Source organism: Engraulis encrasicolus, chromosome 24 (genome assembly GCF_034702125.1).
Source record: "Engraulis encrasicolus isolate BLACKSEA-1 chromosome 24, IST_EnEncr_1.0, whole genome shotgun sequence".
NCBI lineage: Eukaryota > Metazoa > Chordata > Actinopteri > Clupeiformes > Engraulidae > Engraulis > Engraulis encrasicolus.
In genome coordinates, this window is record NC_085880.1 from 7,232,425 (window position 1) to 7,260,169 (window position 27,745).

Consider the following 27,745-nt stretch of genomic DNA (forward strand, 5'->3'; position numbering starts at 1 on the left):
TCCGAAACTTTTCAGTCATCAAGTTAAAAAAAGATAACGTGAAGATCCTCAAATGTCATTTATTGCATTCAGAAGGTGTATATTGCCAAGGAATTTAAACAGTTGCAAGTGTTATCACCAGTTTGATTCAATTTCAACTATAAGTAACAATGACTAACAGTATTTGTAAATGGTGACATGCAAAATAATGCATTAACATTTTCTCATTAGATTACTTCGAAGGCATCTGTTTCATCATCTAGGGCAGTGGTCTCCAATTATTTTTCGCCAGGGGCCAAATTATGTAGTGCAAATCAGGCTGAGGGCCAAATAAATGGCCTGACCGTATGGCCACAGATCGCACACACTAACACACACATGTTCTCGTTTGTTCCAACCTCATGGCGGGCCAAATGTTTGCCATGCCATGCCCGGGCCGGATCTGGCCTGCGGGCTTCAGCCAAGAGAGAATTCTGATCTTGCCTCTCTGAGCTCCACTCATGTCTCTGCATTACTGGTGTTCCTTGTGTTCATTGTGACATGGCGGCAGGTAGAATGGGCCTTTCTGGTCCTTCACCAATGCTGTGAGGAATACCCAGACAGCCAAAACATTATTTGGATAGGGGCGGATGTAGACAGCCAGGGCAAACTCTGTCCCAGGGATCTCGGTGCTGTGGATCTGGGTGTGTCGAACTTGTTCCACGACCGCATCCACTCCAGAGAAACCCATGCGAAAGGCCATGCCTGTCACCTGGAAATACAGTACAAGAACCATTGTCGATGTGTGCAGTGGTGGTTTTTTTTGGTGGTGGTGGTGGTGGTCTAATAGTCTGGTTGAAAATACAGCATTACCTGCAAATTCATCCATAATCCTGATTGCAATTGAGAAAATGGCATTTGAATTGCACTTTTGCGAGATATTGAATTTAAACTTCTGTCGTCACTGATGCCGTAAGCACAAGGGAGGACGGGAGTTAAGATCATGTAAAGAACCCCAAGTCAAGACGACCTGCTGCAGTTCAAACTGAGTATGGGGGTACAATGGGGGGGAAAAGGGTGACATAAGGGACTTTCAGTGTGGCATGGTGATGGTGCCAGACGGGCTGGTTTGACTATTTTAGAAACTGCAAATATATCAACCATCTTGAGGATTAACAGAGAACAGTCCAAAAAAGAGAAAATGTCCAGTGTGCAGCAGTTCCAAGGGCTAAAATGTCCTATTTGTGTCAGAGGAGAATGGCCAGACTGGTTTGAGCTAATAAAAAGTTAACAGTGACTCAAATAACCGCTCGTTAAAATCAAGCTAGCTCAGAACACATCTGGATGCAGGGCACGTCGAACCTTGAATCAGATGGGATACAGCAGCAGGAGACCACAACAGGTGCCACGCCTGTCGGCTACGAACAGGGAACTGAGCCTATTCACACAGGCACACAAAAATTGGACAACGGAAGATTGGAAAACATTGCCTGGTCTACTGAGTGTCAATTCCTGCTGTGACAAGAGGAATAGTAGGGTCAAAATTTGGCATCAACAAAATGAAAACATGACTCCATCATGTGTTGTGTACCAACAGTTCAGGCAGGTGGTGTATTTGTGTGGGGCATAATTTCTTGGCACACTTTGGGCCCCTTAGTACCAATTCAGTATTGTTGCAATGTCAGAAAGCCTACCCGAGTATTGTTGCAGGTAGTTAAGGCAGTTCTGAAGGAAAACAAGGGTCCATTCAGATGCTAGCAAGGTGCACCTAATAAAGCGGCCAATGAGTGTACAGTATGGCTGTTTTCTGTATTACGAACATAGGTAGCAGATGCCACATTGACTACTCCTTTGTATTGGAATAAATGGCTCAAGTTGGATCAAGTCGCCATCAGTCGCTGACAAAGCGATGCACACATTAACCTGTAGTTGGTTGTTAAACATTATTTATGAAAAACAGGATACCAGACTAAGACAGTGGCGCCCACGTTTGGGCCATGTGAAAAGGTTGAACACGGCATCTAATGTTCTGCATGTTCTACAATGGCATATTTTTTTTTAAAGGAAGTGCACTTAACCTCCAAACTGTTTTAAAAAAAGTCTTCGGGTGCGAGCGACTGGATAAGCACACTAGCCCACTCACACAAAAAAACTAAAATTGCAGTCGAGAATGCAGCTTTTGTACAGCAAAATATGACACGCTCCCAGGCCTCACCTTGTAGCCAGGCATCTGTGCGGCCACCATGTGCGCCACCTCCTGCATGTAGTGTGGTGTGGCGAGGTCCTGCTGGGCATCCAGCTGGGGCAGGATCCTGTGGAGGATCATGGGACACTTCCTGTTCCAGCGGGTGGGGTGGGGGCTCCGCCACTCCATCACACTGCGCATTAGCTGCTTCCCTAAGCTTTTTAATCAAACACACACCAGGTCCGTGTATATAAGGCACAACTCTACACACACAGACAGGCAGACAGACAGATAGACAGAGAGACACATGCACGCGCACACACACTACATCACTGACTTTTTGTTTCTTGTAGTCTCTGTTACTGTCTTTATAACACACACAGACACAGACACACATGTACACACACACACACACACACACACACACACACACACACACTTCTCCAAGACACTACGGTAATTTAACCTACCTGCTTTGTAGATCATCAACCAGATCAGGTTCAGGCAGGCGATACTGTGTTGCAAAGGCCTTCCAAGCAAAAGAAATATATAGTATATACAGTTACTTAAAATAGCAATGTACCGGTACATTTGCAGACTGCAGGATCAATTTACAGATCCAAAAAAAATAAAATAAGGCGGCTGATTGCATGCAGTTCCCCATTTGGCCACTTGGGATCACTGTTTCACAGGTAATCACAAAAGCAGGTGAGACTAACCTTCTGTCCAGAGACAGGTTGGGAACTTTCCGGGAACAAGTGGATCCAGTCAGAAGCATTCGACAGCTGAAATGTCAGTGGTACAGGACTCACTCTGCTCTTGTAAAACCACACCTACAGCACAACACACCAAACCACAGAGATGTTAGATTAGGATCTCCCTTGTTCAGAAATGATCTGGTTAACATGTGACTTGTGACTTCAATCAATGCAATCTGAGGTAAAAAAAAAAAAAAAAAAGTCATATTTGTAATTCTGTTTTGTGGCTCGCCCCAATTTCAACATACCGCAGGGGTCAGTCAGCGCAGCCGCAACGTTTGCAAAGATCTCACCATTGTAAGTCCAAAATGTGTTTCTTTAAGCCAGCTAGCCGATTTCAAACAGGCCCATTATCTCTGGTAACAGAGGGGCAATGCCAAAACCACAGAGTTGCAAACCAATGGCTTGAGAGCCAAGATAAGCAATGGTGTCTTTTTTTCTCTATTGTAAATGTTGACTGTGGGTTGCAAAGGACAGTAGTACTTTTCAGCTAAAGAATGTGCTTTTGAAACGGCCAATTCTCAACTCGAAGGGCAGGCAATGAGGGAAATCTGTAGGCCCTACTACACAGTAAAATTATATACTGACTAATCACATCTCTTAATTATACATGTCTTAATCATTTATCCATTTTCTATTTTTTAGGTTTTTGTTTTTGGGCTTTTATTATGACAGGACCATGTTCAATCACCACAACAATCACCACAAGCCATCACATTTGAAGATATATGAAATACATTCTTGTACATTTTGCCAGTTGACCAGGTAGTCCACTTTTGTGATTGGGTGGCTGAGAGGCACAGAGTAGTGCCGTCCATCTTTTGGATTCCAGAGCAGTTCTTTAGAATATGGGTGAGAGGAATACACAAATGCCGTTCTATCCTGCAAAAACACACACACACACACACACACACACACACACACACACACACACACACACACACACACACACACACACACACACACACACACACACACACACACACACACACAAAGTAGTTCATTTTAAATAATCTTTAAAAGATCAAGACTGAATCAGAGGTCTTCAGGTACATTCAAACCATTGAAGGAAGCTAAGGAGAGCACCTGTGTAGCTCAGTGGGGGCTTCAATCTACTTTGACCTGAACTGCACTGCATTCAGAACCACAAAATGTTATACTACAATCAAGATGTAACACACCACATTCACAGACACCAGTGTGAACAAGGAGGTAAGGTGCGTGCGTGTGCATGGGAGTCTTGAGTGTGTGTTCAGATGTCCTTCCAAACTGACAGTCTGAGTGCCGGTACACATGTCCTATTCCACTCATACACAACAGTGTTTTCATTGGGATCCTACTCTCAGTATAATAGTCGCAAGTTCTATTTCCAAATTGCAACGCAGACACAACTCTTTGGTGTGGAAGGAATAATCCGTTTTCATGTTTTCTAAACTTTCTGGACTGAGCAGCACGGACAAATTGGCCTGCGACCCCAAAGTGAAAGAGCCGTAATATGATATTTGAGTATTATCACATCTTCTTCTTCTTCTTTTTTAAAATATATTTGTAGGGGCTTTTATGCCTTTATTTGATAGGACAGTCTGAGATGGTGACAGGAAGTGAGTGTGACAGAGAGACGGGGTGGGAGCGGGAAATGTGGGGGGCTTAGCGCGCTGTGCCACAGCACCCCCAAGTGTTATCACATCTTCAGTGAAAAGCGTTATGATAAATAATGCTTATTTTTTTGCTATACCTCTGTGACAGAGGAGCCCAGAACAACCCATGCCTTCATGTCTTCCATATGTAGAAAGAGGTTGCAGAGCAGGACCGCGAGGCTAGTGCTGTTTCCAATCCCCAGATCCAGGCATTGCTGTAAGGTTTCCAGTCACACACATAAAGATTATTCACCGCAAGACATGAATCGAAGGAATGGCCACATAAAACTCAACAGCATTGAGAACAACCCATTCCACAAAGTTTACTGTGATGTGAATATCACTTGTCAACACAAGACGTTCACCACACAAGAGTGAAAGATTTCCAGCTTGTAAACCTATCTATAGACATATAGAACACAAAAAGGGTTGTTTTAAACCTACAGAAATAAGAATGGTTGCAACTAAGGGAACAGACAAAGTCAAAAATTGAGACTAACAAAAAATGTTCACCAATATTACGCTTTCCATGCTCCGTACAAACATGACATGACCACAATGGTCAGGCCTGTCACAACCAGGTAAGCAATCTAGGCAATTGCCCCCCCAGCTGAAAGGGGGGCCCTGGTAATGACCGGGTATATACTTGTTTTAAAATGACAGGAATGAACACTTTGTGTGTGAAGAAAAACTTTCCTAAATTCAATGACCGAAAAGTACAAAGATACTGCTATCAAAATCTGTGGAGGGGCCCCATCCCCGATAGAGTGAATAGAAAAAAGGGGGGCCCCAAGTCCCTCCTTGCCTAGGGCACCCTAATACCATGAAAGGCCACTGACAGTAGTAGGAACAAATAATGTGTGTCATGCAGTGGCAGTACCTCTGATGTAAACCACATCTCCCCGTAGTCTCCAACCTCAGATGTGCTTGGCAACACGGGAATCAGAGACACAAAGGCTGCTAATCTCCTCTGGTGCTGAGAAGAGAACAGAAGAGAAGAGAAGAGAAGAGAAGAGAAGAGAAGAGAAGAGAAGAGAAGAGAAGAGAAGAGAAGAGAAGAGAAGAGAAGAAAAGAAAAGAAAAGAGAAGACCAGAACATTTATTTGGCGGCAAATATACAATAGCTGCTACCCTTCTACAACCAAGTGCATTTATCATGGATTAAATATACAGTATAGTGGTGGTGTTATTGAAACCCCATTTGAGTAGTTACAACAAGGCCATGCAAGTGTGCAGAGAGCAGAGGGACTGCTGCATTTCCAGCAGGTCTGTATCATACATTAGCCTGGCGAGGACCAGTTATTATTTCTGGGCAGTGTATTTGAGCTGTATTACTGGAGTCTGCTGAAGCCATTGCTAACTGGAATTCAGCATGCAGGATCCTTCTACGCTGCAAAAGGCCTTTTCGACTCTATCTTCTAATGTCAGCAAAAATCTCATGCCATGACTTGTTATGCAGCTCATTTGTCAAATCCATGGTTAATCATTCTGTCTACTACTACTACTTATAAGACACATCTATTACCCACCACAATTACATACTTTGAAAGCAAAACATTCTTTTATATGGTAGGTAGTATAACAAAACATGATATTAACACACATATTGTATTTATGCCCTGGATTTGTGCATACTACCGGTATCTATGTTTTGGAATATTAGATTAATACAACAAAGCACAAGATGGTATAACTGTCCATTGTGCCACCTTCATCTGCTATGGGGGGCGAGCAGGGAAATCCCCAAGGGCCCAGGGCGCTCCCTTATTGGTGGTGGGGGCCCTATATTGCAACCTTGGCAGGCTGTATGACGGGCCCTATCAGTGTCTTGCCCTGGGGCTCTGTGCAATTGCTCCGCCACTGGCACGGGACTACGCAAGTCAGGCCTGGAGCTGACCATATACTTTGCTCCCACTCCTGCTCCTCAACATCAGTATAATTGTTAGTTTTCTCCTTTCATTACCAATAAAGTAAGCTTCTCATTGTCAAACTGCTCATCCCCGTCTCGATGAAGGATCCCAGGTGGAGCAAGCAGGGGTCTGAAAAACCTGGTAGCCAGCGCCAGCTCTCCCTTGCTGTTCAGTACGAAGCTGACGAGTCTTTTGTGTCCACCAGCAGGCCTGCACTTCCTGTCAAACTCACACGCCAACTGCACGGTGTCCTTGCTCTCATCTGCTGGGATCTGGAACACATTGTTAAGTATTTATTCTTAATTAAATTAATGAAACAACTTGGTGTCGCACACATGAAGGCTTCACTCACTTATCTGTTGTTGAGCACACTCAATCTCAAAAGGCATTCATAAGGAGTAGTTAAGTCATCAAGTAGTTAAAAGTGAGGAAAACAAAACAAAGCAAAAAGATGGCATTCTCGATCCATTAAAAATGTTTGGCTGCTCTTTGGAACAAAGAGTGCCTTGATCTTCTTTTCTTTCTCCTTTCCTGACAGTAACTAAAAGTTAATAACTGGAGGAGTAAACCTGCCTTCTACATTTCATTCCTCTGGGGTGTTGGGCTGGGGGTGTGAGTAGTAGTCTATCAGAGATGCATGAGCATGTGGGTAAACAATGCCAACGCTAACAGTCACACAATAAACAATGCCATACAATGTCAATGCTAACATTAGCACTCACCATCCACGTGGACCTCTGTGTGATCTCCTGTGAAATATGGCAGGACAGCATTTTAGCAACACTCAACATCCACACAAACATGACCATAAACATAAATATAAACAATGAAAATTGAAAAAAAAGAGCAGCATGGTAACTAAGGCTGAGGGTTCGTCTTTAGAGGAGATGGGCGGCTCGAGAGCGATGAGGACTCGGAGGAAGCTGGCTTGGTCTTGGTGTTCATCCACCTGGTCGCTAGCCCACATGTAGCCCAGCAGTGCATGGGGAATCCTGATCTGGACACTGCACTCCAGCTGACAATGAAGAGAATAAGACATGTATTTTCTTAAACTCGTCACATACTGTATATATACTGTATAATAGTCCTTATTCCTTTATCTCTTATTCTCAAAGTCTAATTTCACGCACATCTAGTTTCTTTTTTGTCGGGTGCAGGTTCAAAACGTGAAGTACATATTCGGTAATGACAGAACTGCACACCGGTGAGGTCCTATTTACTCCATTTTTTATTCTTATGATGTTTCGTGGCAACACAGCATTTCCTCAGACTGAGGAAGGGCCGTGGTGCCCTGATACGTCATGAGAATAAAAAATGGAATAATGGGACCTCACCGGTGTGCAGTTCTGTCATTACCGTATATATCTCTTATTCTGCCATGGAATAAAACAAAGCAAAGGAAAGAATTTCAAGTGTGCGGACCTCTCGCTCAATCCAACTTTGTCCTGCACCTAGGCCAGGTATGTTCACAATATTCATCCTCAATTAAATACATGGGTGACATACAATGTTATGTGTACTATGCTAACTACAAGACATAGAATAAATACTGTATGTGTTATTTAACATGAATCCGAGCAAATGCCCAAATCATCATATATATGGATCCTTCAAAAAGTTATAACATCCAAGCAAGACAAGTAGTGTGTTTTATTTAAGCAGAACATCATTATGTATAATGCAAGGTTATGGAAATGTGTATGTATTTTTTCTACTTGATGTAAACACTTTAATGAACTAGGCAAGAGCGTGTGAGATGTTTGATGGTTTGTGCAGTGTTTACACATTAGGCAAAAATATTATACATGACAGACAGAGTCACAGTCGTGCTGGTGCTGACGTAAATGTTCTCATCAGCTGCATGAGCAGTGAGGCACTAAGATCGGGAGCAAAGTGTTGGGGGCTTGTTTTTATATGCAGCGCGTACGGCATTGGAACATCACACCCACACACGCACAAACAAAGAAACAGGCAGACACACGGACACACACACTGTGTTCTAGGCACTTATGCAGTTGAAAGCCCAGTGGTGGGAGAGAGAGAAGGAGGAGAGGTGGGCCACGCATGTGAGTCACACTGAACTTTCAGCATGAATGATGATGCATACACGCACACACACGCACACACACACGTTTAGTGCTGACTCGTGCACTGGGAGAGGACATTTTGTACTTCGTCTCCATTATGCAATATTTGTCAAATTAGAGCAGCAATTTAGAAATGTTAGTCTTACTATAGTCTTGGCCTTGGCTTACTGTAGCCTTGAATGCTGATGCAGACACCTGCCTCTCTAAGAAGCCTTATCTATGCAACCTCAACAGGCAGGGGCAGCCATGACCCAATGGTCAGGGAGTTGGGCTTAAGATCAGAAGGTTGCAAGTTCAAATCCCACCCTCACCTCTCCCTTAATACCACCATCCATGGCTAAAGTGCCTTTGAGCGAGGCACCTAACGCCACATTGCTCCAGGGACTGTAACCAATACCCTGTGTCAGCTGAGTGTAATGTCTTCAACAGCTGCTGGAGCTGACCGAAGGCAAAAGAACCCTTTCAGTGCAGATGGGATGCGATTGTCAGTGATGCGCCCGTTAACTGACCGTCAACTACATGAACTACATTAACTGACCGTCAACGACATTGCTATGATGTTACCAAGAGCCTTTAGTTACAGATTAAGATCATTTAACCACTAACCAACCACAGCCTTATCATTTAGGCTCTGCGTGAAGGTGCTGAAGTTGTCAAAGTGCTGTACCTTGTGTTGTTGAAGAAGGGCCCTGAAAGGTACGGTGACAGAGCCTAGCCATTGCTTCCCAAAGTAGGTGTGAGCTCCACATCCCCTCAGTGTGTCTCTCTGTCATTGAAAAGACACTAGATGAGAGTCTACCTGATATTTTCCTGCAAGGAATGTATGCAACCCTACGAAGCCCAGTTATATCACAGCATTATTTATTTCACTTTTTTAAAGTTGAAGACTGTCAATTGGCATAGCATCTCTTGAATTGTGAATCAATCCCATCTTCCATGAACCACAGTCACTGTTACTACAACACTTATCAGTGTAACAACGTGGCTCATTTTCTGTGCTAATATAGTCACTGCACATTGGCTTCATGGGAGAGTGTGGGCCAACCCAGAAGACAGAGTTAAACACAGGAGTATATTTTGTATTTTCCTATTTCCTACATTCATACTTTCAACAGTATTCACCAACAGAACATGACATAGCAGATGTTTGGCAGAAACAAAAGCTGAACTTTGGAAAACATTTGTTTTTTTTTCACAAAGCATTGTTCTTCTCATAGTCAATAGACATGGCACACCTCTGTCAGTTGAAAAGAAACCACATCAAAGACGTCAATGATGATGTCATCCTGATTCTTGGCAAGACCTGCATGACTGTAGTCACCACCTGGGGAGCTGCAACAGCAAGAGACAACACATGAGTAGCTGAATCAGGGCAGAAATATTCACCCGTAATTTCTGGCTTATAAGCCGCTACTTTTTTCTTCAGCTTTGATTTATAAAGTTTATATTACAGTAAAGTATAATGCGGCTAACATTAGGATTATTACATGTGACAAGTACAACCTGATGTGAGTTAGTTTTGGAGCTAATCTTGTGTAAGTATCCCATGCTACAAAGCAGACACCTGCGGCTTATACAGAGGTGCGGCCTACATTCTTTTTTCCTTGTTAAATGTAGTGAGTGCAGTATAGTGTAATATATTTGGGTGCGTCTTACAGTCTAGAAATTACAGTAACTCAAGTTTGACCCAATACGCCATCCAACTTCAGATGCCAGCCATGGTCTTCACCAACTTGGTTATCGCAACTAGTATTTGTGTCTAGTATTCACTCAACTTCATCCTTGCTTACAAAGGTACTTTGGGGTCAGCGGCGTCTTATCTGAAGGCTAGACTAAAACTTAGAAGAAGAAGTTCCTTCCAGGATGATGTGTTCATCCAATACCAAGAGTCTAGCCTCGCCCTCTTTCACGGAAGGTGATCTCGGTCACAATGGTTCTGCTTTGGTGGTATCGACATTCTAACTCACCAGACAAAAAACCCCATTGAAAATGAATGGGATGTTATGTGAGTTAGATGTTATGTGAGTTAGAATGTCGATACCACCAAAGCACCTAAACGTGGCATGGAAATCTACGGGTATATTGAAGAGTGAAGTGTGGGTCACTAGACCAAACAAACAGAAACAGCTGAGAGCAAAGCATCAAGGATATCTGGGCTTCCATAACTCCCATGCAATGCCCTGCCATTGACTTCAATGTTAAATGCAGCATTCCAGTTACAGCTTATAACCAAGTTTTGAACATTGAAATGTAATTTAGAAGGTACCAAATGCCAACTGTTTTGAGGTAAATGGGGAAAAAACAGAAAGAAATTTGGATAACAACACTACAAAACTGTTTTGCGTAATAATTTGGAACAGAGCGCTTTTGGGCATTGTAAGTGCTTTATTATTTTTAAAAAAATACCGTTATCATTGGAAGGTTCGTTCAAAAACGTTTTAATTGTACTCTAATGGCTGATGACTTGAAAATTATGACGACTGTTATTTCTATTGATTATTTCGGGAAACAGCGAAAAATGTCATTTGCGTAACAATGTGAAATGCGGTGTACATAGCTATTGTTACTCAGTCAGGGCTGCACTGGGACAGAAAAACAGCCCGGGCATTTTTTGATTAGACCAGCTCCTTACACAGCCCTCTGCTTTTTCTACGATAATATGATTAGCTCAGTCCACTGTCTATATTAAAGATGGACCAATAGGCTGCCCCATCTCAACTGAACAGAAACAATTGAAACAAACAAACAAAAAAAACAACCGTAACGGTCACTGAGGACGGTTGGTCCACAGGCAAAATGCCCTGCATGCCAGATTACCAGTCCAGCCTTAAACAGAAGTAACAGCTTGTAAATGGAGCAGATGTCATTACGTAGATAGTCATACCAAAATAGGAAAGTAAATTCCTCTCTCCAGATTGGGTCAGGCCCCTCTGCCTCTCGGGTCTGGAAGGTTGCCCCCTGAAAGGTCACCTCAACAAAAGGCTGGAGCTGGAATGACCATAAAAACCATCAAAGTGTCTCCATTAACACTACAAGTTAAAAACAACTTTTTGATATAGAGTTACTTTTGTAATAGCCGCAGAACAAAGCAGAACGAGCAAAACAAAAAAGAGAAAAACAACTAAGCTGAGGACATTGTCCCTCGCATTTAAAATTTAAATGAAAAGAGTCACCATAGAAACTGCATCTCTTTCGAGCTGTGGGCTGCTGTGTAGCCATGGCAATCAAGAGACTTCAAAAACAGCATCATTTCTCTTTGCTCTTTTCATCTCTTCGCAGCATCTTTTTTTAACACGTTCAAGAGGAACAAAATATGCAGCAAGGCTATCTACAAGTGAGGCTACACACACCTTGGGGCTGCTTCTGTATGTCGAGCGAGTAAGGCTGGATGTGCCACTGGACATGTCACAATAAGCTCCACGGTTCTCCATATCCCTGAAAGAAAAAGCAAAGAAAGAGAAAAGCTTCAGACTTTCAAGTCATCTTTTGACAAAACGAAATGTATAAAATGTGATAAATAAATATAAAAATATAAAAAAGGTATAAATAAAGTACATAACATAACATAAGTGCATCTCAATGAAGTAGCCCCTTCATGCAGATGGGATTGCCGGTGATCCCACTTACTGTGTACTGAAAAGGTTACCTACATGGTAATAACAGTGCTATGACATTGCCAAGAGTCTTAGGGAGCAGATTTACCGCAGAAACACACCAGCGGCGATCTGAGCGAGGCGAGCGACGGAAGTAATTGACTTTGTATTGAGTCGCGCGACAAAAGCGATTCTGGAGACTAGAGCGATTCGCACGCCGAGCGCGACAGTTTGAAGTTGAAATCTTTTCAACTTTCTATGACGCGGCTCGGCGACAAGCCGCGACAGCCAATGACTGTATAGAGGTCAGTGACCACAGCCAATGGGAATGCTTGAATGCTTTGCCTTCTGCCTGTACGGACATACTCTAGTCTCCTCAATCGCTCGTATCGCTTGCTGCTGCACTCTGTCGCTTGAATCGCATCGCGCCTGGCCTATTCGCGTGGTAAGACATGGCCATTTCCATTTGGTTAAAATATACCGTATTAGCCTGAATATAAGACGATCCTGATTATAAGACGACCCCCCATTTTCAGGCTCATGTTTTGGGGAAACTTAAGACTTAACTTTGTTTCACATTGGAAACTTTTCTCAAAATGCAGTTTTTAATTTGTTAGAAAATCTGAGGCTTTTTACAAAGAACAAATTTCACAATATAATCTTCATGAAATTTCCATGATATAAGACCACAGATGTCTACTCATATCTTTTTCCTTTCTTTACTCACTTCACCTGTCAAGCGCCAATAGGCACCTACAGGCTACAGCCGCCTGGGCCCGCCTGTTTAAAGTGCGACGCAACATAGCCTACACTCAGAGCATTAGTCTGCGCCAGCCAGGCAACCAGTAGAGATAGGCAATCTATTGTGCAATGCACATATTTTGCAAAATGCTTAGTTGACAGCAATATCTAACCAGCAGCCGTCTCGCCAAATCGCCGTTCCAAAGTTTTCCGTTGGACTGTAGAAACCGAACGTGACCAAAGGCAGATTGACGCATTGCACTTGAAACCGATGCGCTGCCTATCAGAACCACGTTGACATTAGAAGTCCGATTGATATTCATTTCGTACCAAGGGCAAAACTCCTAGTGATTTTATATGAACAAGACAATCTCTTGCCCTAACCATTATTCTGTGTCGCTGCATTGTTGCGAGGCATATCGTCAAAGGCACCGCTTGTCAAAGGCGCCGCTTTCTCGCGCACACACAGATGACCATTGATTGGCTGATGACAGCATCCAAAACTTAGCCTACAGGTTGTTCGTCAAATCACCCTTCATTTCTTTATTTCTAGTGGTGTTGTCGGCTGACCAGAGAGAACGACCAAAGCTTTCCTGATGAGACTGTAAAACCAGACACAAATAAAAGCAGAGTAACGAGCCGCGATTGACTTGTGTTTTTCCCCTTGCACTGTCGTCCGCATCGCGTTGACATTGACAGTTGATAGAGTAAAACAGTCGTAACGAAGCAAGCATCTGCAAATTTGATATGGACAAAACAATCTCTTAACCCATCCATTATTGAGTTTTGTGGCATTGTTGTGAAGCATAGACTAATGGCCGCATTCAGGTTAAGTGGATTTTTTTTTTATTTTTACTTTTTTCTCTAGCGCGCGGAAATAAGACGACCCCCCTTTGTAGAGTACTATTTTTATAACAAAAACCACGTCTTATATTCGGGCCAATACGGTAATAACATTACTGTGGTGGACAGCATTAGTTGAACTATAATCAAAAAAGGCTTGTAATATTTCTTTACAAATAATCAATTTAATGTAGTACAATTAAATACATGATCTTTTTTATTACATTGATTCACTGAAAGGTATCTGTCTATACAAATTCTCTGACTACAACATGGAGTCCATTGAGTATTGCTATTGGCAGACGATACCAGCCATACCTCTGTGACTGCTGGCGAACAGGCAAGTGCATGGCACTCTGAATGTTGACACGGACCACTGGGTCAGTGTGGGGCAGTTGGCCGGGAGACACGCGCTCCACAGCCTGACGTCTAGGCTTCAGCTGCCGTGGTCTCCGGAACATGTCCCAGTTGATCCGGCTGCGAGGTCGGGCGGTGGTTGGACAGAGAGTTGGAGAAGAGATGCAAGAACAGAATGAATGGTGCACAGGAAGCCATGGCAGCACCCACTGCACTGGATGCGACTAAGAGCAGGCTTAAAATACGTAGTAAAAAATACCATGTTAATTCAACAGTCAGAGAGTATTCTGGGACCAAATACAAACCAGAAGATGTTGAATTAACTCTTGTGTGATGAATTAACACGGCAATATTTAATATGTTTATTCGTTGGCAATTTAAAGACATGAAAATGGAATGGTGTTTCAGATGTGTGCTACAGAGAGAGCCTCAGAGAGGTTTATACAGGGTGGCTTAAACTCACAATGGTTCACCAGCATCGTGGTGTTCCCAGACAATGTCAGACAGCTTGTATTTTTTCTCCATGAGCTGCATGTTTTTCTCAATGTCACTGATCAGCTGAGGGAAAACAATAAGATACACAATTGCCATTTAGAGTCCAGTTCAATTAAAGTAACAGTGGAAAAACACAACAGGCTTTTTACATCTTCAATCCATTGCAAGTAGTTTGAGACACACCCTGACATGAATATTGCAGAAAGACACATTTGGAATTTGAAATAAAACTTGACTCCATTTCTACAACATATGCACCCGAGCACTAAAAAGCTGACAGTTGGTGTGGACTGATGGGCAAGGGGTGCATGACATTACATCTGCTAAAACATCTGTTTCATTCCTTTTCTGTGGCCATTCCAGTCTCTCTTCCTAACCTGCTGAAGATACTGTATGACCCACATCCTGTCTCCTGTGAAGTCATCTCTCCTTCTAGGTGGCAGCTCGACCTGACCTGCCGTGTACTCCTACGACATGACAGTGAAGTCAGAAATAGGCCTAATACATTTCGCAGCATAAGGGTAATCTCAGTAACACTGACTACCTGTCAAAAACAGCACACTCTTTAAAACCATGTTGAAGCCCTCAACATCCATGCCATGAAGGAAATTGTTACATTTTACATTGAACTGCATTACATTATATATTATATTGCATTATAAATACATCAGGTACTCCCAAACTCTAAATATATTTTATAACCCGCCCCCAAGTATAAAAACTATCTAGGTTTATCAGATGACGCTAACCTCCAACATCACTTTTGTGATGTTTCTTTCGTGGAGGGGGATGGGACGTGTACGTAGGGCCTCAGGGGTATTCACACTTTCCCTCAAACGCAGCAGTTGAAAACGCCAAACCCTGTCCAGCTGCTCATCTGTGGCAAAGCTGTCGTGTGGCTCCTCCAGGCGAAAATATCCACCTGAGTTCTCCTTTTCCATTTTTTGCAACTCCTAGTGAAGTAAAAAGGTCAAGGTTAAATGCTCAAGGTTAAAGAGGTCAAGGAGAAGGTCATACATTCTGTTTGAATCAGGCAAATAGAATGGCCGTCAATGTAGTACCTCCAAACATAGCCTACTGTTCAATTCTTAAAGTTACCTTTGTTTCAGACATGTAAAAGTTGCATCTTTTAACTGACATGTTCTAACGGTGAGACTTCCGTCTTCACCAGAGTCTCACATGAATGTTGATGTGTGGCCTGGCGTGCTTTAACACAGCTGATGTTGTGGAGGTGTGACCTTACTGTCAATATTCACAGGTTGGTCACACCTTTTGTTGTTAGAGTTATGGCCTCAGGATGGTGGTCCAGGTGGTCGAACATCAGATGTTTTAAAGCACGTCACATCCATGTGACCCTCTGATGAAGTCTCACCGTCAAAACATGTCAGGTAAGAGATAAAAGTTGTCTGAAACAAAGGAAACTTTAAGAATTGATTTAACTGTTAGAAATAATGAACGTCATACATCTAGCCTAATGTCAAATCATGTTTACGAACCCTGATGAGCTCATGAAGGCGAGAGTTTGCAGGATCATTGGGGTCAAACTGCAACTTCATCAGCCATTCAAACTGCTGCCTGTTTAATCGAGCAGCCACCGAGCTAAAGTGATCAAAAAAGTAAAGTAAGACACAATACTGAACATTGATGATTAAGTTCATCTCACATTCGAATGTATCATTAATAATAAAAATGCAGGTGACACTTAGGTATTACGGATAAATGTCCAATCAGTGCAGTATCAGCTGATCGTAACACAGGTACACTGATCCAGTGGCAGGTGTTTTTCTTCCTACTTTTACGTCGGACATCTCTGGTAATGCATGCATAAATCAAGTAAGACTGTGCGACTGATCAGCGTGCTTCAGTCTCCTCACTGCCAAAAACCCTCATTACGCAAGGTGACCTTTGAGGGAAATAAGTATTTGACCCATCTAGCCAAGTGGAAGTGCCTATGGGACCAGAACTAAATGGTGTCGGCATTCGGCAAGGGATTAAATATTTATTTCCCTCAATGAAATACACGTAAATCGATTAAAATATATTTGTTATTTTTGTTATTTTTATAGAAGTTATTTTCTGGATTTTCTTTTTGATATTCTGTCTACTCATGTTAGATACCTACCATAAAATATATAGATGGATCATGTCTTTATTAGTAGGCAAACCAACAAAATCAGCTAGAGATGAAATGCTTACTGCCACTGTATATGTAGCTGCTAACACAGGGTCAGACAAGGAAACACTGACGTGTCAACGCGCAGGGGGGTGGCGCGGTGGGGTGGTGTGTGTGTGTGTGTGTGGGGGGGGGGGTGTTGAGGGGGCAGGGCGATGACATAATCACACATATGCTCACTCTCCAAATGGCGGTGGGACTGCAGGCTCTGTGGGGGGTGCCTTAGGGAAGCCCCACTCATCCACTGCCCATGACAGCATGTAGCAGAGCTTAGCAGTGGTCCCCATCCACAGGCTCCTGTCACCAGCACTTACTAGGAGGCCTACATCGGGAAGATAAATGCATCAGACTCAGTTGGCGCCGCATGACCTCATTGCATGGGCTGTCAATTGCCAGGGTAATTCACACATTTACATGTGAAGTGACACCACAGTGAAGCAAGTTATAACATATCAGCAATTACAATACATATAAACTCCTCTCATTGTTTCTAGAGGTGGGTGTAATACAACCTTCCGTAAACACCCTAACTACAGCAAACATGTATTTATTGTCTGGAAAAGGTGTCCTGTATACATTAAATGCAGATGTCTGAACTGATGCACTCAATTTAAAATTGTACGTGTTGGTTATATCAGCCTCACTCACTGCTTCCAGCTCTTCGCTCACTGCCAAACTGCAACGTCTCCACTACTGCACTAGATGATAATACATTTCTGTGTGGGATGGGTAGGTAAACCTCGGCAAGAAGAGTGTTTCTGAACTTCTCATGTTCATAGACCTTAAACAGGAGCAATGGAAGCATTGATAACGACCACATGTCGACATGTAATATAATCATATAGGGCATCCCAAAAATGTACTATAAACACTTTAAACAATCATTGTAAACCTTTCGTTAATATTCAAAGTCTAATAGAATTTACAGAAATCATTTTATTGTTTTGTAACACTGCCTGTTCTCAAATTGACATCTACAGTCTATGCTGTGAAACCTGCAAGAGTCGCTCAATTGATGGCAGCAATTGCAAGTAAATGCACAGAAATGCCAAGAGAATTGTGTGTTATTTGCATTGTCAGCAGTGTCTGGATCAGTGTGGATGTTCGTTTATGGGCATATGGTAACAAAATAACACAATTATGTCTTTACTTTCTATATACACGTTGAAAATAACATGGATTTTCATAGAATATACAGTCATTCAAAATGTGTATACATTGTATGATACACCCTGTATTACGCTTCAAAATTAAATATATCTCTATTATTCCAAACGCTACACATGCACACAATAACACACTGTACCTCCAGCATTAGACTCTCTGGCCGGTTTGTCACTTGCATACTAAATGTTTCCTCAATATGAACTCTGAAATTAAGGTCCAGTGGGGACTTTGGCGTAGCTGAGACCAGTTTTCCATTGTAAAATATTTTTACAGAGATGGAGAGCTCACGCAACGCTGCTCTTCTACACTGCTCTATCCTGCAATAGAAAATAAAAAGAAATATATGACTGTATGTATGTAAGAAATGCAATAATGAAACAAAACAAATAAGTTAGGGAGAACAGATTGTCTCCATAATTGCTGTTGTCTCCATAATGCACGTGTTTTTTAACAGTAAAACTTGAAAAAGTTTTTTAACAGCAAAATCATAACAGTAATGTCGAATTTCACAAGGCTGCTGACAAGGCTAATAATTTTGTCTTCAACAGTGTAGGAGGCCCAATCAGATGACCATGCTGTTGTGCCCAACCAAAGCTGTCAGCGGCATGTGTATAGTCATATAGGGCCCTACCATTGGTTACTGTAGCATACCAGAGTAGGGTTAGAGCAGTTCGCTTATCTAGTTACAATATCCAGGAAACTTGGGGAATAGAGACACAGGAATGATCTGTATGTGCTCTGACATACAAATGGTTTGAATACTGCTGACTACTTGAGAATAGTTAAAATAGAGGCTCCTATAGTTGTGCAATTGAAATATCTGTCTTACCCGTCACAACTCAAGTCAGGTGAGATGGGCTGATTCATAGTAAGGACAGGAATGAAGGGGATATGGCTCCTTTTAGCCGGCAGAGTTGTAAGATGGGGCGCATCTACTGCTTTCTCCCTCTGAGAGTGTGTGTTGAGAACATCTTGTAACCAGTCGGCCACACTGTGCGTATTAAAGATTGAGTCATCATTCAAAAATGTAGATCCCTGTTGAACATTTGAAAAATATTTATTAATGATGGGGTACTTGACAAAAACGATGAATCAATATCTGAGCATTAACATCAAGACATCAACTTTCAAGACATTTTCGAGTCAAGTACAAAACTCATAATATTACACAATCTGTAATAAACTATCTATCTAAAGCTATCTATTAAACTTAACATCTTTCAAAACAGTTCATAAAGACAGTTTGACCAAATTACTCATTGATAACAGTCAAGTGTTTACATAATATAGCCCAGCCCAGACTGCAGTCACTGAGTGCAAGAAGTGGGTGTTGCTAAACCTATATCCACAACTTACAAGTGCACTATTCGAGCACTTCTACAACAGTGAACATCATGTTCCTGTGGTTGTTGGTGTGAATGTCCTTTTACACTCAAAAAGGGAAGTGGAGGTGTGGAAGTACTTAATTTGAGATAGAATAATAACCATGTCGTGCATGACGTTTCTTTTTTCCCTGTGTGTACCTTAGGTGTTATGAAAAGGCATCGAGCAATTTCATTCCTATATTATATTTTATTACAGTATTTGTTTCTAAAGCCCCTTATTATAAATTATAATATTGTTTGTAAAGCCCATGAGGCAGGCTTACATTAGCGCCCTCCTCATCCCTGTTGTTCTCTGTCTCACTATCAGCATCTGATCCATCATAGTGGACGGATGATCCATTCTCTTCTTTCAGCGCCACTCTGCCAATAAACATGCAAATGAAGCCCAATTATTATGCAAAACTGAGATCAACATTAAGATAGAATATGATAGTCCCACGCTGACAATGCCAGCAGCCCCATCACCCCATCACCATCACCAGCAGCAGTAGAGGCAGTGGTATTATTTGCATGCTGCCCTTCACGGATCAGGAAGTTAAGTGTTCCCTCTCAGCTCGGGTCTTTTAAGCAAGTCTAAGTGGGAGACATACTTTTGGAAATGCAGTTTAGCAGAAGTGCTGATGTGGCCGTTCTGAGCTCTAAGGGCTTTCAGACACTGCCACGTAGAGATGATCTTCTTCAGTTCTGCTGCATTGTCCTCCATTATATGGTTCAGCATCCTCTGAGTCTCCCTGAGCAAAATGATAAATCATAACCTTAATAATAATTATAATATTTGATAATGATTGTTGATAGGTGATAATATTTTTTATGAAAACATGAAAATATAATACATATATTTAAAACGACGACTAAGCACTTAAACAATTCATAGTACATTCGTCAGCTGCTTTGCAAAAAAGCATAGTTCACCTTATCTGTTTGGTTATGGCTTTAGAACCTGAGAGGGATCTTGGACCATGATTACTCATTTGCATTTTTGAGTTCCTCAATGCCCTGAGCTGTCAAAGAAACCACACATCATTGCCATTGGTGATGAATGATTTCATAAACCATGACATAAATATAAAACCACAAGAATGTACAAAACTGGTCATGCATAGCTTACAGAGGGCTGATTTGCAAAACATGCACGTCATCGCTAAAAAAACCCTCACCAGTTTACAGTTTGTAATGTAACTGAATGTGTGCAAGCAGCAGCTGAGGCAGAAGCACCTTCTCCTGAAGAAGAGTGGCCTTGTCTGTGCCGCCTCCGCTTGTGTAGTTTTCACACAACCGCTGAAGCCTGTTGGCCAGCACATGTTCCTTGGCGAAGAGCGGGTGTTGTGTGAACTGGAGCCCTTTCAAATTCAGGTCCAGCTGCCAGGGTCCTGCAGCGGGCTTCGTCTCTGACCGTCCTCCACCACTTCCACTGACCCCCACAGGCTAAAGGGGGTGACATAGGGGCACATGTCGAGTGCTGAACATATGCAACCTGAAGAACTGACCTTGAGCCTAGATTATGAGATTATAATCAAAGAAACACTGAGACAGATGTAACGGATGCCAACTAGCAGAGTTCAGCAAAGAACATTAGTAGAGTAGAGTAGAGTAGAGTACTTAAGGGAAATTAAGGTGTCAGACAGCTTACATAGATGCACAAATACAAAACATACACATAGCCTGATACAAATACACAAAGACCTACTACATCATATTGCACAATGCAGTAAATATATAGCAAAAAATTTGAGTATAGGAAACTTCATCAGTTCACCCAAGCTCCCTCTCACTCACACACACACACACACACACACACACACACACACACACACACACACACACACACACACACACACACACACACACACACACACAGGAATAAGTTCAGGGAAATCACAGAACGCAGAGGTTGAATTTCATTGTGTGCACTTTGTGTGCTCTGAAATCCCTATAAGCCATGGCGCTGGCTTTATGAAAAGAGTAATGTGCACAGGTATGAGAGTCAATGACTTTCTTGTAGTAACAGACGTCAGGGTGGTGCAACCACAGATAATACCACTTTTAAACGAATTAAATGATTTATTTTGTTTTTACTGAATTGTCTAAGAAGCATACTCATTGAATGTACATTAATTACCAATTACTATGTAATTGATTTATGGGCTTTAACTGTGGTCGTACCACTTGACGTCTGCTACTAACAAAATGTCACTGACACATGAAACACTTACTTTAATATATGCAGTGGTCAAATCATCAGAGGTACTGGGAAATGGAGAATCTATTATAGCTTGCCAGTAGTTCTTCAGAGGGTTGGGCACTGTATCCATGCACCCATCCTTTCCAAACCAGCGCTGTCCCTAGTCATAAAAAGAGCAAATATTTACTAATCAAAATAAATAAAAGGCTGCACAGTAACACACACACACACACACACACACACACACACACACACACACACACACACACACACACACACACACACACACACACACACACACACACACACACACAATATACACAAACAATATTTGCAAGACTTAGTTTAATCTTTTTCCACTGATGCTGATTGTGGCCTATTGGATAACACAGGATTAATTCTCAATATGCTTCATGCTATATAAACTCTAATACATACCACATGCGGCAACATTATATAATAAGGGTTTACTTGTGTAAAGTATTGATTTGATAGACAAGTTGCACAAGTTGCATAGTATGCCAAAGTACATACATTTTTGTTACCATACCTCATATTCATCAAGGAGTCGATGAGACATCTTATCATACATTTTCTTCACTATTTGAAGCCTCTCACCCACATACAGCCCTTCTTCTTCCAATAAACGGGGCCTTAACCCGTCCGGGAGAATCTCTTCTGAATTTGCTGCCAGAAGAAAGAAAAGGCCCAATACTATTAGCTGGAGACACCTTTACTGATGTTACAATTTAATAAGTTATCACATCAAGTCATCTCAAGCGGTTCTGGCTATCACAACACCTTCTGTATCCTGTGGCACATAGAGAAGACTTGGATCCTCCTGAACATGGACAATTTGTCCTTCAACCAAAGGATCCTTGCTGTCATCATCAATGTTGATGATGCAATCCGAGTCAGTCTGCACAGATGAGATAAAATACAATATTGCGATACCTGAGTTTTTGAAAACCTGAAATTTACTACACTGTCATTGTATCACTGATAAGCTTAACTGTCAAGTAAGATTATAAGCCTGCATTTTATGTCGGCTCATTGTCATACCTTGGATGAGGTACTCTCTGCTAAGTGATCACTTTTCTGCTCTTCAAATGTGTGGCAAAAGAACAGGTATGCCGCAGCCTCTGAATTTTTCTGTAAAAATGCAATGGGTAGAGTGCTGTCAGTGTAACATCACTTTCAGAATTTCAGTGTTAACGACACATATGCATATAACCTCACCTCAGTGTTGTTTCCTACTGCACTACACTCTCTGGTCCTCTCCACAGAGCTCTTTGATTCTGTAAGGTTGGTAAGGTTGAAATGTGTTCTGGCCATTCAATTTAAAAACAAATAGAGAGATTGACAGGGCTGGGGAAATAATCACCTGCCATGGTTTTCCTTTACCATAGTCACTTGGGTCATCTGATAGGCCTATAGTTTCTTCAAGGTCAGCCTAGGAAGATAGAAGGCTATATGAGAAGCCTAAAAACACACAAAGTGTTGGTAGTCCAGCAGCCAAAAGCCAAATATCAGCCGAACCCAGCTTCGTCTGATAAAGTTTTTTTCTTTGCAGTTTGTGGTTGCCCAAGGTGTACCTATTAAGATTGCAGAGGGTGCCCGGTGATATCCCTTGAGCATTTCCAGATATTGAGCATTTTATGCTGGATGTACTGTAGCCATATTACAACAGTTTTCTGCCCCCATTCATGTTATGCTGACCAAATACCCTATACCATACTTATTTTTGTGTTTGTTTACATGGAAGGATGTGCATAAGAACAGGTGGTGAGGTATGGACATCAGTGGGGGTGGGGTCATGCATGTTTGGGGGCGGGGCTCTCACCCACAAGGCCTGATTTTCCAAGTCTGAGACACATTGGCCAACATTTTGTCAAAACTGGCTTTATACCTCATAGTGGGCTGTTTGGTTTTGCTGTTTGTTGTTGCCCGACACTTACACTTAGATAAGAGTGGGTGATATGCCGATTTCAGATATTAACCCTTTCATGTTGGTTTCGCTGCAGCCATAGCCCACGTTTGACCGCTTCATAACTGCAGATTAACCATAGAACATTCAGGGTGGTAGGCCTACCACATCAAAGTTGACAAAGTTCCCTTGTACAAAAGTACCAATACATATTAGACAATTACATAACTAGCTGTTTTTCAAGCAGAAATGTGTAACATTAAGGCGAATTTTGGTGGTGTCAGCGCAGACATACACAGAAAGGATTACTAATTCAACACAGAATTTCAACAACCTAAATATCTTTCATCACATTCCATAAATTGCTATTTACTCCTCCTGTGCTGTTGTAACACAAAATACACAGTGTGATTATTTAATAATAAAATATTAAATAAAGTTTAATAATTATTTCTTACTGATTACTTGTTTGCTCACAAAGTACATAATTTCAATGGTGGTCATATTAACATGGAAAGAGATAAAAACGCAAATCCACAAAATTACCTAAAGGTATATATATGGGTAGATGACGTGAATGGGAAAAAAATACTTAAATGGTTATTTCTCATTAAATTAAGACTTAAAAAGCAATACATATGAAGAGTGTAACAATGTTCATAAAACTCCATCAAGCCATTTCTATATTATTTAATGGACATAATTTAATGGACATATTTTCAGGAAATTGCTTTATCAACGTCAATAAATAATCAATTAATAGACCAACATTGTGACCACTTGGATTTTTTGAAAGATTAATTGCTGCACTATGTAGACATATACTTTTTCCCCTCATGAACAATGTTTTGTTCGTTTTTTTCTGCCTAACTGTCATCTACCCATATATTCATTGATTTATATTTTATTGATGGAAATATATAGGGATATATGATCCCCTGTTAGCAATTCAAAGTTCTGCTCCACCACTTCCAATCAACTCATCATCTGAATTACCTGTAAATAGTTGGCTGCCTAAAAAAGAAACCTATCCATAGATGCAGAGTCAGTGCTGTAAGACATTTACATGTATATGGACAGTTTTGAAATCTGTTCTTAAAAATATCAACAGCACTGGAATTACCCTTGAATTGTGGGGAGGGGATCTCATTGCTCGATTTACTTAATTTATTATTACTTACATTATTACTTGATGATTATCACTATGAATATATTAAGACTATATTATGAGGGGTGGGGGGGGGGTGTCAAGCATTATGACTATGTAGGCTACATAGACTACTACTCCTACTTGAAATTATGCAGTGTTGTTGCTCCAAGTCTTAATCGGTTACTTAAAAATCTCTGCATTGTCAAAGCAATGTAATGTTATGATGTAGATGAGTGCTTTCATTAACGAGTAAATAGGCTCGTCGACTGCCCCATCTGCAGTCAGACGCTACAGAATACAAAATGTCCACTGATCCACCTCAGTCTTCAATGCAATCAGAACACAATATCAGGCTCATACTGAGCGTACGTGTGTGTGTGTGCGCGTGCGCGCAATGCATGTACAGATCTTATTTGATGGCTTTATGGATTTTAAGTGATCATTCAATACCAGTCTGGATACACTGGATTTATTTAATTTCTTTAGAGCAGCCAACAACTGCTCACCAGTTACCCCCACACTCTGTTTTTTTTTTTTTTTTTATGGGGGGTCTTTTATGTTGGCTATTTGTGGTAGGCTACCTGTAGGCTATATGCGATGTTGTCATGTATGTTGTCATGATGTGATGTCATGCAGGATGCACAATCCGTTCCATACTTTACAGTCCTATTCTAAGCAATGTTGTGAATGTTTTTACTGAGGTATTTGTTGATATGATATGCATAAAAATAGGCAGAAATAGCATTTTCTAAGGTTATTAGCAGTATTTTCTCTGTACCTGGATAACAAAAGGAGATAGCCACAATTAACCACAGTAAATATTCTTGTATGTACGATATTAAGAAAATAAAAAAGGAATTTTGAAGCTGGCATTTTCAGGTGGTCAGATCCGTTGCATCAAAATATATGCAAATTAGTGCATATTTAATTAGATAATAGCCTAATTAGTAAGGCTGTAACGATATTGCATCGAACCGAGGTATCGCGGTACGCAGACCCACGAACCCCTATCGCGAAACTGCCTCGCAGAATCGCGATGCGCCCTTTAAAAGTTGTTACCAAAGTTCTTCCCTAACAAAATCTCTGTTGTTACCCCTCAGTCTAGAAAACAGCAGCATAAAGGCAAATGTTTGCATATGCGCTTAAAAAAGACAAGTAGAAAAGGGGCGCACATGTGCGAGTAACACTTCCATTCATCCCTCTCTTATAAAATGTTCCGTCCAACCAGCACGTGCATTTGTTATTATCAATTGCCTGAGCAACCTCCGCGAGACGAAACACTTGGAAACGTCGGAAGGTAAAGCACAGAAATGAACAACAGACCCAAGAAGGCTTTATCAAACGTGTGAAGGTGTTAAGATTCATGCATGCGCCGATGCTGTTGAGTGGAGATAGACGTTGAGCAGAGAGAGAGAAAGAGAGCGAGAGAGCGAGATGCTCCGCCTGCCCAAATTCATAAACCACGCGACGCTCTATCAGGGAAGTGTCTGAAGTCGGGCGAACGTTGAGGTCGATGTGGATATTAATAGGCAGCGTTATTCTTCCCCGCATTGACCGCCTGCCTAGCGAAAACATGCTCCATTTCAGCCTGCATCCATTCCCGCTCTTGACAAAATGTCAAATCACAAAACCAAACAAAGGACAACGTGCCTGTTGCATAGTGAGAACATAGGCTAACTGAGTTTCGAGTTTTGTTTGTATAAGCGTGCGCGCGCTGCTGCACGATCAAAAAAGTTTAAAAAATATTAAACATCAAAATTAAGTGTTGCATTTTTGTAAGTAACTTTACACAACATGTTTCCTGACGAAATATGACCAGTGTTGTTTCAGTTAATGTTTGGATATTAATTGGATAATGTTTGATAATGTGAGACAGTTGTTAGACTAATAGGCTACCTACTGGAACCCTGACCCTTCTCTCTCCGTCTCTGTCTCCCTCACACACGGTCAGCATCTCAGCATCATATGATTTAAGCCTATTAATAAGAAGCCTACTTTTCCTTGGTGAACTAATATCCCTTATTGTGCTTTGATGTCAACACCTGGGGAACAGGTTGCAGTGGTATATCTGCAGCATCATTTAGGTACACCTACAAAATTAATGTAGGCAGGTAGGCCTAAATGCAAAAATAAATCATATATATAGCCTATATAGGCCTATAATTTATTTTCTTCTTTTTTTCCTTTAAAAATAAAATAAAATCGTGGGGCATATCGAACCGTGGGTCATATATCGTGATACAAACCGAATCGTGGGTTGGGTGTATCGTTACAGCCTTACTAATTAGCATATTTAAACATAAAATATAGAAAACTTGTCATACATTTTCTTCTCCAAGTCATATGAGTAATCATCTGGTAAAGTTTCATATTGATATCTGCAAGTTAAAAAAAAAAACCCGATTCACCAGTGTCTCGCCTTATTTGTGGGATTGTTGTTATGAAAGGGTTAATTATTACCCCATATTGGGTTTGTTTCAATAAGGACAGTGTTAAGGCAGTCCAATGTGAATATTTTTCAGGTAATATAAGCAATTTGGTACATTTTGTAACATCATTCACAGTAAAATTACGTGTCTTTGTTTTTTTGTCATAATTTGCATTTATGGGACAATAAAGGCTCAAAATCTGGAAATGCTCAAGGGATATCACCGGGCACCCTCTGAAATCTTGAAGACTTACCTAAAATCTATCAGATAAAGCAAAAAAATAACCTTTATTTATCAAAAAAATCTGGGTCCAACCCCACGGCTCCCGGACTATGGTGAACTCCAATGTCGATAAACTCACTCATTTGCTAGTGCTAACAGTAACAGCGTCAATGTAACAATGTTGTTCAGTTTTAACTAAGGATGAGTTCAACTGTTCTAAACTCTAAATGGCCTCTAGAAAGAGTGTGTGTTAATATTGTTGTTTTTGTCTATGCTGCTAATTATGTTATCATCTCGTGTATGCACGTGAAATTAAAATGAATGCTGTGACAGCTAGCCTATCTTCGTCATGGCAGTTTGAAAACTGTGGAAAAAAGTGTTTAAGCTTGTTCAAACTACTGACCTAGAATCCAACAGATTTATGAATTGCTTCTGCTCAGGTCACTGAAACAGTGTAATATAATGCAGATCCGCGCTCGCTGACCATAATATATTTGTCTGAAGTCAACACATGCCACCACAGCACGTCGCCTACAACGCTTCTTG

At 41.4% G+C, this 27,745-nt stretch overlaps 1 protein-coding gene across 3 annotated transcripts; it reads right to left on the reverse strand.

Moving 5' to 3' along the window:
• Positions 1–45: 45 nt before the first annotated feature.
• Positions 46–27,742, reverse strand: LOC134441629 (protein CC2D2B-like). 3 transcript variants are annotated; one of them, XM_063192019.1, is made up of 34 exons: positions 27,603–27,742; positions 22,856–22,924; positions 22,711–22,769; positions 22,534–22,623; positions 22,273–22,390; positions 22,022–22,158; positions 21,503–21,631; positions 20,505–20,714; positions 20,202–20,290; positions 19,880–20,020; positions 19,553–19,649; positions 18,734–18,939; positions 18,044–18,221; positions 17,386–17,518; positions 16,918–17,059; positions 16,061–16,163; positions 15,314–15,517; positions 14,942–15,031; positions 14,533–14,627; positions 14,031–14,189; positions 11,886–11,970; positions 11,420–11,523; positions 9,771–9,867; positions 9,203–9,301; positions 7,308–7,463; positions 7,171–7,197; positions 6,502–6,720; positions 5,419–5,514; positions 4,637–4,753; positions 3,649–3,783; positions 2,863–2,976; positions 2,614–2,672; positions 2,174–2,360; positions 46–730 (listed from the first exon to the last, which is right to left on the reverse strand). In XM_063192019.1, the coding sequence occupies exons 2-34, from the start codon at positions 22,860–22,862 to the stop codon at positions 491–493; spliced, it is 4,122 nt and encodes a 1,373-aa protein (XP_063048089.1). In that variant the 5' UTR covers positions 22,863–22,924; positions 27,603–27,742; the 3' UTR covers positions 46–490. The 3 variants fall into 3 exon arrangements, with proteins under 3 accessions (XP_063048089.1, XP_063048090.1, XP_063048088.1); XM_063192020.1 differs by having other exon boundaries at positions 22,856–22,953; XM_063192018.1 differs by lacking the exons at positions 22,856–22,924; positions 27,603–27,742 and having other exon boundaries at positions 22,711–22,839.
• Between the last annotated feature and the right edge of the window lie 3 nt (positions 27,743–27,745).

What these genes read in the sequence shown, in the direction of transcription:
- LOC134441629 (XM_063192018.1), bottom strand. Translation starts at nt 22,806, where the DNA reads ATGGCCAGAACACATTTCAACCTTACCAACCTTACAGAATCAAAGAGC. An exon ending in TCATACAGTATCTTCAGCAG is followed by an intron (nt 14,628 to 14,941) that starts GTTAGGAAGAGA and finishes GTTTTCCCTCAG; the next exon opens with CTGATCAGTGACATTGAGAA. An exon ending in ATGAGAAGCTTACTTTATTG is followed by an intron (nt 5,515 to 6,501) that starts GTAATGAAAGGA and finishes TTCTCTTCTCAG; the next exon opens with CACCAGAGGAGATTAGCAGC.